This window comes from Bos mutus, chromosome 24 (genome assembly GCF_027580195.1).
Source record: "Bos mutus isolate GX-2022 chromosome 24, NWIPB_WYAK_1.1, whole genome shotgun sequence".
Taxonomy (NCBI): domain Eukaryota; kingdom Metazoa; phylum Chordata; class Mammalia; order Artiodactyla; family Bovidae; genus Bos; species Bos mutus.
The window spans coordinates 21,179,490-21,191,754 of NC_091640.1; the positions used below are offsets into that span (position 1 = coordinate 21,179,490).

Sequence of the window (12,265 nt, forward strand, 5' to 3'; positions counted from 1 at the left end):
ATGACATGTAATTTTTGTCTTTAGTCTTTGGTATGGTGTTTTTAACTTCTATTGAGCTTCTGTTGCAGGTATTGGACATGGGCGTATCTTCTAATGATGTCATCAACCTTAGCATTTTCTTCCTGCTAAAAATAAATATCAAACTCCAAAGCCTGAATTGTCTCATGTTTTTGAAAATTGAAGACTGAAACTTCATTATTCCACTTCATACTGCTTTCCCACTTAAACTGGTTATATATCACTGGTTACAAAAGTAGCATTTATGTTTGAAATGTCTAGAAAAATGATAAGATCCCATCCGACCTAACCTCCTCTTATCCCAGTGCCTTCCGGGAAGCCAGATTTCATGACTGACAATTACAGGTAGTGAGGCTGATGATAATAATGGCAGTGAAATTTACCATATGTCAGGTGCTATTCTAAGCACTTCACGTATATCAACTGATTTAATCCTGTGTAGCAGGAAACATTATTATACGAATTTTATAAATAAAGGAAATGGAAGGAGATTAAATAATTTGTTTAAGGTCGTAAGAGGTAGTGAATTGTTTAGAATCCAGGCAATCTGCCTCCAAAATAAAAATTTTGCTTCAGTTTTTGTGTCAATGTAAGATTATAGCAGCAGCTAAAGCCCTATCTCTGTTTCCTCCCCCCTCAGAGGTAGTCACTTTTCTCAAAATAAGGTGTTCTAGGAACTTTTTTGTTGTGTTTTAGAATGACTAGATTTTTGTTATCATAAACCACCTAAATTATGTCAGATGTTTCTTACAAGTAAAAAATATTTAGATTTCTAATAAACTAGGAAGTTGTTCCATAGCACTCTTTGTAAATTAGCATTTATAGCTAGGTGATTTTTTCGTCAGAAGATGTGAAAATAATTTGAGTTTTTTAGACATGTTTTGTGCCAAATAGGTGGCATCCCTTTGAAGTTGAGACTGAGAGGTCAGGATTTAGACCATATCAGCATCACAGAGTTTTCACTTGTCAGGCATCCTTGAACATTAAGTATGATTGACCAGGTATTAACATGTCCGTAATTGCTCTTAAAAAGAAGAGGGGATATAAATTTAAAGTATGGGTTCAGGAATTGGCTATTGCATATTTCTTAAGGAAGCCAGTATGAAAACATTGGTAATGAATGAAAACATGAAGTGTTTAAAAAATTTTTGGAAATTATGAATCATTTTTTTAACTTGTAACTATAGCTGGTTATTAAAGCAGGTAACTTTTCTTTTCATGATACAGATGGTATTAAAAAAACAGGCTTTTATAAAACCTATTTATCTCGTGATACATTGATCAGTTTTAAATTGGTAGACTTCCATAGGAAATTGGAAATCATGGTTTGATGGCTCTTAAAAGGAGAATCAAATCATAGTTCCAAGTTTTAGAAGTCAGGGTATGAAAGCTGTCAGAGAGGATAGTGTTTATCCTTTGCAGTCTTTTATCAGTGTATTCAGATTTACCTAATTTTTTAAAATGAGGGAATAATATTCATGGTATGAATATTGTTTAAGTCTGTCCCTCATGGTGTCAGATTGTACCCATTGAGGCGCTTTTATTAGTTCTGTGCATTACAGCCAGTATTACAGAGGACATCCTGTTGATGCAGGTTTGTTTAGTTGCGCTAGTTGTAGGATTGAGTCTCAGAAGTAGAATAGAATAGCTGGGTCAAGAAGAATGACTGGTTAAATGTTGATTTTGATTTTTTCAACTCCTTGAAGTGTGAGTGCATCTTTTCCTGCACAACCTCACCCAATACTGGTCAGTGATCTTTAAACTTTTTGCATATCTAGTGCAAAATCAGATGGTCCAGTGGTTAAGACTTAGCCTTTCATGCAGAGGGTGTGTGTTCACTCCCCAGTCGGGGAAACTTAGGATCTCACATGCCTCCTGGTCATTTTAAAATATTTGTTAGCCACTTCATTTCTGCTGCAAATTTCCTGTATCTCTTTAACTTTGGTTCTGGGTTTATGGTTCCATGATAGATTAATATTTGTCTTTGCCTTTATAAATTCTAGGTTTTTTGGATATAGTTAGGATTGCCTTCTCAATTTTCATAATTATAAAAATACTATACAAGTTTTCTGTAGTTTTTTCCCCTAATAATGTTATCCATTAGGACTTTTTGTTCATGATATATATGATATAGGGATATAACTAACTGAAAGTGATAGTAAATGTCCCCTTGTCACTGATTAATGATTAGTCATTTAATGGTAGTCTGTTTTGCTATATTGTAAAATATAATTTCAATCATATTTCTGTATATACATGTATATTTGTGAATGTAGTCATTTTTCTATTCTACTGGCCTATTTTACACACATTTAATTACTTGGTAGATTTTTGTTTTTATTTTTGTTATTTTTCTTATCTAATTTTTTTCTAATGATTATTGTGCTTATGAATTCTTCTTCCCTCTTACTATCTTATTTGTATTTGCCTTTATTTATGACTAATATTTTAAATGATATCTTCCTAAGTAGACATTTCTTAATTTACTTGGCGTTTTCAAGAGTGCTTGCTTTTATAAACTTTATTGCTTTCCAGAAAGTTTAATTTCCAGTTTTTAGAAATGCATAAAGGTAAATTTTGTTTTGCCTACAACATTTAGTGATTAGAAACACTTACATCTCTCAATATAGGAAATAAGAATATTTTAAATGTACAGCACTGAAGATGCAGGATTAAACATTTTAAAATGCTAAAAGTATTTGCGTGTAGCTTTTTGATTTTTTTTTTATTGATTTATCAAATTACAAGTATCATTCAAGGGCATAGTAGTAAGAATATGGAGAACTGTTTATGGAATCTTTAGTTATTTCTTTATACTTTATCTTTCCATTGAAATCATACTGATTTCACTTAAATTTAAATTTAACTTAATAAGATGGAGCTATATGAATTTTTTTTAAAGAAGCAAATGTTACTAGTGTCTTAATTAGATTTTTTTTGAGACTGAAATATCAAGTTTAAAACTTTGCTATGGTTAATATATCCATTTTTCAAAGATTATGGAATCTTTTAATTATTTTTAATAACTATTCCAGTAAGCTGTTTTCATCATGGGAAAAAAGCTACATAAGCAAAGGCTTATTAGCCTTATGTGTTGGGTCCATGTATTTTGTGTGTTATCCTTTTCATGTGATATATGCATCTTATCATGTGACTATTTTCTTTTTTAACATATGGATATATCATAACTATATGTTCTTTATGACTAATTGTTTACATTTGTTTGATACTATAAACAGTATTGCAGTGGATATTTTTTTTTCTGGCCATACTGCAAGGCTTGTGGAATCTTAGTTCCCTGACCAGGGATTGAACCCAAGCCCTCAGCAATGAAAGCACTGAGTCCTAGCCACTGGACTTCAGGGAATTCCCAGTGAACATCTCTTTTATTAACTCGCTACTCACTTACCTCCTGTGATAAATTCCTAAAGATGAAGTTGCTCATTCATGTTAAAGACTTTCAGTAAGATTATATTAGGTCATTGTCTTTGATGATTCTCAGATAATCGTTAATCTGTATAGGTCTTCTCTTCTGGGCCATGGCTTTTCTCTAGACAAAATGGTTCAGATTTGCTCAGTAGCTCACATAGGACATCTGTGTTCAGAGCAGTGCCTCACCTCTTATCTGTGTGACTCGGATCTTCAGAAGCAGGTCTTTGGCTTTGTTTCCTATCCCTCATCTGTCGGCTCTATGGGATGCGTTTTAACAGATTAATGGAAAGATATATCTATTTGGTCTTCATTGTCAAAACAAGGCCCATCATTACATTTCAAGGAGCTTGGTGCCTCAGAGTCCTCAGAACATCCAAAATTGCTCAGGATGAATTATATTACCCTTGGTCATTATCCCTTGTTTCATTTTTTTCTCTTCTAAAACTTCCAGGACATCTGTATACTGTGGTTCCTCCTTTTTCCTGGTGGGTTTCTGCCTTGATAGCTTGTTTTATTATTTTAGTGATTTTTGGGGAGGGAGTGGAGTTCAGTTATGTAAATGGAAGACCTTTGTGTCTAATTAAATAGAAGTAATATATGTTTCATAACTCATACCAGACCACACTGTTGTCTGTTGCCTCTTGTTTTAACAGCTGAGGTTCCTGCACCCTCTCTTAACTCTACATCACAAGAGCTAGATTGGACTTTTAAGAGGAAAACAGGTCTCATCAGACCCCCCTGTAAAACTCTCTAATGCTTCCTATTTCACTTCTGGATCTTAGACTCCATACATGGCCTGTGAGATGACTAGTCTCGAGTCTCTGTTAACCTCATCTTGTAACCATCTCAGAGGCATCAGTTTAAGCAGATGAAGCAAGTTTTCACAGCAGGGCTTTTGCTTTGCCAGTTGCTAACAAAGTGGCTGTAGTGCTGTCTCCTGATCTTTCAGTTCAGTTCAGTTCGGTCGCTCAGTCATGTCTGACTCTTCGCTACCTCATGAATTGAAGCACACCAGGCCTCCCTGTCCGTCACCAACTCCCGGAGTTCACTCAGACTCACGTCCATCGAGTCAGTGATGCCATCCAGCCATCTCACCCTCTGTCGTCCCCTTCTCTTCCTGCCCCCAATCCCTCCCAGCATCAGAGTCTTTTCCAATGAGTCAACTCTTTGCATGAGGTGGCCAAAGTACTGGAGTTTCAGCTTCAGCATCATTCCCTCCAAAGAAGTCCCAGGGCTGATCTCCTTCAGAATGGACTGGTTGGATCTCCTTGCAGTCCAAGGGACTCTCAAGAGTCTTCTCCAACACCACAGTTCAAAAGCATCAATTCTTCGGCGCTCAGCCTTCTTCACAGTCCAACTCTCACATCCATACATGACCACTGGAAAAACCATAGCCTTGACTAGACGGACCTTTGTTGGCAAAGTAATGTCTCTGCTTTTGAATATGCTCTCTAGGTTGGTCATAATTTTCCTTCCAAGGAGTAAGCGTCTTTTAATTTCATGGCTGCAGTCACCATCTCTAGTTACGTGCTAAGTTGCTTCAGTTGTGCCAGACTCTGTGCGACACTGTGGACTGCAGCCTGCTAGGCTCCTCCATCCATGGGATTCTCCAGGCAAGAATACTGGAGTGGCTTACCATGCCCTCCTCCAGGGGATCTTCCCAGCCCAGGGATCAAACCCGCATCTCATGTCTAACCTGCATTGGCAGGTGGATTCTTTACCACTAGCACCACCTGGGAACTTGGTTCCTTTTTTTTCATTCCTGTATCACCTCCTTAGAACCCTTGTCTCATTAAATTCCACCTACCCTTCTCCTGATTACATTGCTGATATATTGTTTTTTCTTCATGGAACTTAAACCACTGTTTGAAATTTAAAACCTTATTATATACTTATATCTGTACCTGACTGGAATGTGAGTACCATGAGAGGAAGAACTTTATTTTTCATGTTTATTGCTGTATCTTAAGGGTTTGGAGCAATAGTTTTTCTCCTAGTAGGCAGGTGTTTCTGTTGAGTGAGTAAAATGATAGTTGGCCATCAAATGATGAATGAATGAATGAATGCTAGTACGAATGTAGTTTGCAAGGAGTATGTACTCTTGTATTTTAAATTTGTGATTTCTCTTGTAATTAGAAAGAATGATGCTTTGATAAAATGATTAAAGATATTTGAGGTTTTTGAAAAAAAATTATGTTCAGAAAATAAGTTAATTTTTAAGTCATATTAGTATAAGCCCAGTACTTTTTAAAAAGGGGTTTTGTGTTAAAGGACTATGGATTCTAGAACTGCAGCTGGGAATTTTTGACAAAAAATGAAAGACCATTTTGGAATTTTAAAATTATTTTACCAGTTTACTTTTTGTCTTTAGTAGAATAACACTTTAACGATATATTAGAAAACATGAATGACGAACAGTAATACTCAGCAATCCATAAGTGCTGAATTTATAAGCATCACAGTGCTACCTGGTGGAAGAACCATAGCTACAAATTAAATCAGTCCTCGTCTACGTTTGTTCACTTACCTAAAAAGAGGAATTAAACTCTAATTGCTCTCTGCTTGTTAACTCTTTTGTGGAATAGAACTCATACTCGTAAGTATGAGTTACTCATACCCTTCAAGAGAAGCATTGTGATTACGGAATTTATGCGTATAAAGCAATTAGCACCCTGGGTGTAGTAAAGTGCTCAATAACTGACAGCTGCTACAATTATTTGTTCTGTAGCAGCTGAGAATTATTAGGAGTGAGGTGAAATTGAAAAGTAGGTTGGAATCAAATTGTGACGGGCACTGAATGGCTGGCTGAGCAGATGGTTGGTTTATAACAGCCCAGAGGCCAGAGCGGACTTGTAACATTAGCAGTGTTTGGAAACCCGGTTGCATTTGCCAAGTGGATTAGAATGGCAAGAGATTTGCGATAGGGAGACCAGATAGGACTTTACTGGAAATTTTATATTATGGGTAATGAAGGGCTAAACCATAATTGATGATAGCAATGAGAAAATAAAGGAATGGAAAGGTGAGGGGAACAATTGAATCACCATAATTTGTTAATTGGATCAGAGGAGTAAGAGGAATCAGTGATAAATGAGATTGAAAACTATGGTGTGAATGATTCTGGCATTGACTAAAAGGATATTAAACTAGAGAACTAGCTTGAGTGGTCAATAAATATTAGTTCTTTAAAAAAAGATTGTATGAGTAGTACATGGTCCTCATAGTTTAGAAACTATTGGTAAGCACAGATATCACCTAAAGTCTCGTTCCTCCTGAAATAACCCTTGACAAGATTTGGAAGATGGGGTCAGTCATTGCATTAGCATGTATGACATTTTTATACATTGCCATTTTTACACATGTACTGTAAACATTTTCCTGTGATTACAGAAATTCTCATTTTAATATCTAGGTCATATTCTGTTTTAAAGAAGTATTTCTTTAGCCAGCTGACTGCTGCTTAGCATTTATTTTTTCCAGTTTAAGAATATGCTTATCTGTGATCATAGTTTCATAAATTCTTAGAAGTAGGGGAAAAATGGAAAAAGTAATACATGATATGATTTTCATGTTCATGTTAGCTACAAGTTTAAGAAAAGGATATGGCATCCTGTGCAATAGCAAGAGGAGATGGGAGTGGGTCTCTTACACTGTTGATGTAAATTCATGTATCATTCATTCTTTGTGAAAGACAGTTGGCAATAAATACCAAAAGCCATTATTTTACATAATGGTTTTTTGTTTTTTGCTTTTGCCCTACTACCAGATCCTTTAAATTGCATAATACCCAGAAAAATCTTTACTGGGATAAATTCTGGGAGCAGTTAAAGTAATGGTATAGTTTTTTTCTTTTACACTTAAAAAAATTGTAAGATAAATATACAGTTGACCATCTTAACCATTTTTAAAAGTGTGCGGTTCAATACTGTTAGGTATATTCATGTTCTTTTGTAGCCAGCCTGCAGAACTGTTTTCACGTAGCAGAACTGAAACTATACCCATGAATCAACTCCCCACTCCCTACCACCCCTGACAAACTGTCTCTGTGAATAAGTCTATGCTGGATATATAATATTAAGTGTAATCATGCAGTATTTGTCTTTTTGACGGGAGGGGCTTCCCAGGTGCCTCAGATGATAAAAGAATTTGCCTGCAGTGCAGGAGACCCAGGTTTAATCCCTGGGGTGGGAAGATCCCCTGGAGAGGGCATGGCAACCCACTCCAGTATTCTTGCCTGGAGGATCCCGTGGACAGAGAGGCTGCCGGGCTCCAGTTCATGGGGTCGCACAGAGTTGGACACGCCTGAACAGTTACCACTTTCACTTTCATATCACTTAGCATTATATTCTCTAGGTTCATCCACGTTATAACATATGCCAGAATTTTCTTTTTAAAAAATTTATTTTTGGCTGTGCTGGGTGTTCATTGCTTTCTAGAGGGCTTTCTCTAGATGCAGTGAGTGGGGCTTGTGTTTGCAGTGGCTTCTCTTGTTGCAGAGCACAGGCTGTAGGGCACATGAACTTCAGTGGTTGTGGCGCACAGAATTAGTTCTCTCGCAGCATGTGGGGTCTTCCCAGACTAGGGATTGAACCCATGTCCCCTGCATTGGCAGGTGGTCTCTTAACCACTGGACCACTAGGGAAGTCCAAGAATTTTCTTTTTTAAGGCTCAGTAATACTTTATAACATGGATAAACTTTTCTGGTTTTCCCCAGTTGTCCATCAGTGAACACTGTAATAGCTTCCGCCTTTTGGCTAATGTGAATAATGCTGCTGTGTACATGGGTTCATAGCAAATATCTTTTTGAGTCCCTGATTTCACATCTTCTGGGTATATACCCAGGAGTGGGATTGCTGAATCATGTGGTAATTCTGTTTTCCATTTTTCTGAGAAATTACCATACTATACCATCTATAATGGCCACAACTATTTTGCATTCCTACCAACAATGCACAGAGCTTGGTTTGGAGATCATCTAATTTACCCAGTGCTGGAAATTAATTTAGCACACTTCTTAAAAGATAGGTTAACTAGCCTCTGCTTGAATAATGTTTCTGATGTGAAGGGAGCACATGGTTTTGAGACTAGTAATCTCCATTTTCTGATCAGTAGCTAGAAATTTATTATATACTTTTGTTTAGGAAATTTCACAAAAGTTTTTTTTTTTCATTTATATGTTTTATATATTTGTGTGTGTATGTGTGTGTTTGTATACATTTACATGCATTCCTGGGGAAAATGTAGATTATACCAAAAATCCAGAATTATAGGTAAAAACCACAACCTACTATTGATATTGAAATTATATACTCTGAAATAATAGCTCTCTATTTAGTTTTCTCCCTCTTTTCTCTTTGCTCTTTACCAACCAGTTTCATTTATAGAATCCTAGATCCTTTCAGTGGTCTGTAGAAAATCATGTTTTTCTTGTTTTTTAATTTTACTACATTATTTGTATATTATTTGTCATTTAAAAATTTACTTGAAAAGCTATTCCAGTCAACTATGTCAAAAAAAAGGGCAGAGTTGTGGAAGTCAATGAATAGCAAAATTAGTGCAAGTCTTGGCATGTCTGTGAGTGGCTTTCCTTTCTGCTCACATATGAGTACTTGGCTGAATGTAGAATTCTTGGGTCACTTTCTTTTTTCATTTGGTCTAGTTACCGTGTTTTTTTTTTCTTTTCTCTTACACATTTAACACTTTGACTATCACATATCTAGGATATTGGCCTTTAATTAATTTGGCTTGACATTGCTGTTCACTTTTATCAGAAAAATGTATGTTGCCATTTATTTCTGTTAATTTCTTATTACAGTGTTAGGTGTTTAGTCGTGTCCAACTCTTTGTGACCCCATGGACCCTGCCAGGCTCCTCTGTCCTGGGATTCTCCAGGCAAGAATACTGGAGTGGGTTGCCTTGCCCCCCTCCAGGGGCTCTTCCCAACCTGGGGATTGAACCTGCATCTCCTGCATCGCAGGTGGATTCTTTACCATCGGAGCTACCATAGTTGCTCCTTAAATTCCCTGTTACATATATTGACTCTCTTGAATCTTTATGCCACATTGTTTATCTTTTCTCATCGTTTTTCCTCATTTCTGTTGTTTTCCTTTAATAGTCCCGTGGGTTTTTGTTGCTGTTGCTGTTTCTGTTGTACTTGTTCTTGCTCACAGCATGGTTCTCTAATGAAGGGAGTGGAGAGTTTTGTCAGTGTTTTATTGATCTCTGTTGAAAAAAGAGATTTAATACTGGCTTTTAGTTGGCCAGTTCACAGATGCTACAACTCTGGACCAGGTGGATAGGGAATCGGCATCCGAGGAGATGTTAGCACCAAGAGTTCTGCGAGTTTGCCCAGTCAGCCCAGACCTGACTGGAGCGTTGCCTCTGTTTTCCCAGCACAGGAGCCATGCCACCCAGTACCCCTTTAGTCACGGTGGTCCTTGGACCCTCCCCGTGCTGCTGGGAGTCCCCACAGGCACAGGTTGCTTGTTAAAGTGACACATAGGAGAATCTACATTATAAATGTCTAACAACTGGAAAATAGTCCTGCCCATAGAGCTTGGTAAAATTTATAGGAATTTGGACTTATTTAATGTAAATGTTACATACTGCTTAATCTGCCACTGTCTGCTTTTTTAAGAAACTTTCGTATGTGTTCTTTGTAGGTTAACTTATATGTTTTATTGCTTGCAGTTAGTGCTTAAAGCATTTTCTCTCTCTACTTTTAGATTATTTTCCCTAATCTGTGGGTTTAGGAATTGTACAAATAAATAGATATTTGAAAGTACATGTTTGATGAAACTAATGAGCTCTGAGAAAAGATCACTTCAGTAAGCAAAGTAAATAATTATATGTCTTTTTTTTATCCTTTATGTTGAAGTTAATTCTCATAAATAAAATATTATTTTAGCATAAATAATTTAGAGCTTTCTTGAGTGATAGTGAGTGATAATTGCTCAGTCATGCCTGACTCTTTGCAACCCCATGGACTGTAGCCTGCCAGGATCCTCTGTTCATGGAATTCTCCAGGCAAGATTACTGGAGTGGGGTGCCATTTCCTTCTCCAGGGGATCTTCCCGACCCAGGGGTCCTGCATTGCAGGAGAGTCTTTACCATCTGAGCCACCAGGGAAGCCTACTATTAAGAGACATTTCTAAGTATAATGACAGGTCAACTTAAAAAGTATCAGCAGATACATGCTTGACTTTATCTTATAATCTATAAACGATACATTAGATTATGTAATGAATCCATGCACCTTTTCCAAAGGAATACCCAAGATGGAAGTAGCAATAAAGTTATAAGACGGTCATCAGTCAGATGAAATAATTTAGATGAAGCTTTTCTCTCTCGAAGAGATGGGGACTGGGCAAGTGGTCAGGAAGGAGATACAATGTGCTTTTAACTTTGTATGAAAAATAATGTTCAGTTCCACATTGCTGAACATAGTTCTGTTTTGGCCAAATAAATCCTCTACTTCAAGCTACTGTCCAAATGCATTATTAAAACTCCGCTTCTGGCCTTTGTTTTGGAATCTGTTACTTTTTGTTGCCGTCTCCTGATCTCTGTCCTCTGAAGCTTCTACTACTTTCCCACTGTCCCCTGACACCTCAGTTGCCCTCACGCTGTCCCCTGAAGCCTCAATTGCCTTCCCACTGTCCTCGAAAGTTGCATTATCCTTCCCATGGACCTTCTAGCTCTGGTTGCTCCGTGGCCACAGAAAGCTGCTAGCTGTGAATCATGCCACTTTTCCTGAACTTCTGTTACTGATGCAGTAGGGATATCAAAGCAAACACCCTGCTTTCCTTTGAGAAAGACCATTCCCTTCACTTTGGAGCTTTTTTGGCTGCATATAAACTTTCTTCTAGCCCTGAGGGGTTTTTTCCTTTCTTTTGGTGGTGTATATTTTTGACAGTGTAGCTCTGGCATTTTTTTGCTCATGCTAATTTTGGGACTATGTCAAACTTTTTTTTATTCAACATCAGCCATTCTTAATCTTGGAGTTGTTTGTCAGATTCTTATGTAATTAGTTTTTAAAATACATGTGTCTGTATTATCTTACTGAATCAGTGTTTCAGTCTGTAAGAGTTTTTCTTAAAAACACTTTACTTTTGTTGCTTCTTGTTTTGGCTTTTGTTTCTTATGCAAATTTCTTAAGGATATATTTTAAATTACAAATAAAAGTATATTTGTGTGTTTGAGAGATAAGGCTAGGCTAGAAACATATGCCTGTGATTAGACATTTTCCCCAGTTAATCAGCTTGGTCTTGGATCAGTGAACACATAGCCAGGCCCTTTAGCCCTGTGCAGAAGAGTAGGGACTCTGGAACCGGATTACCTGAGTTAAGAATCTGGCTTTACCACTCACTAGCTGAGTGGCATACGGCAAATCATTTGATCTTTCTCTACCTCAGTTTCCTTGTCTATAAAATAGAGATAATAATTATATCTGCTTTATATGATTATTATGGGATTTAAACAAGTTGGGATGCTTAAACTGCTCAGCATATAGTAAGTGCCCCAGAAGTTTCAGCCCCAAAACAAAGAGACTTGGAGGTTTTCTAGCTAGTTTATATCTATTTTATCATTTAACCAGTGAATTTGTGTTTTATTTATTGGGATACTGTAAGAAGAGTATAAGATGTCTGCAGTGTTTTTATATCTGTAATGTGAGCTCTCAAAAAGCAAGTGTTTATATTCCTAGTTATAGTCTTAGCATCTAAGTGATTGCAACTGGATTCCTAAGATCTTTTAAATAATATATTCCATCTTTTTTTGAGATTTGGACTTACCTGCCCCATACTTATTTCTCTGTTAT

General features: G+C 36.9%; 1 protein-coding gene across 3 annotated transcripts in view; it reads left to right on the forward strand.

Annotated features, from left to right (window-relative positions):
* Window positions 1–12,265, forward strand: part of RPRD1A (regulation of nuclear pre-mRNA domain containing 1A) — a 67,576-nt gene that overhangs the window by 35,298 nt on the left and 20,013 nt on the right. Inside the window, exon 7 of one of the 3 annotated variants that reach the window (XM_070362005.1) lies at window positions 69–358. The exons of the other annotated variants lie outside the window; for them this stretch is intronic. Within the exon in view, the coding sequence (XP_070218106.1) occupies window positions 69–188 (120 nt within the window). The 3' untranslated portion in view covers window positions 189–358. Of the gene's footprint in view, window positions 1–68; window positions 359–12,265 lie in introns of those variants that run through there. 3 annotated transcript variants of the gene reach the window in all.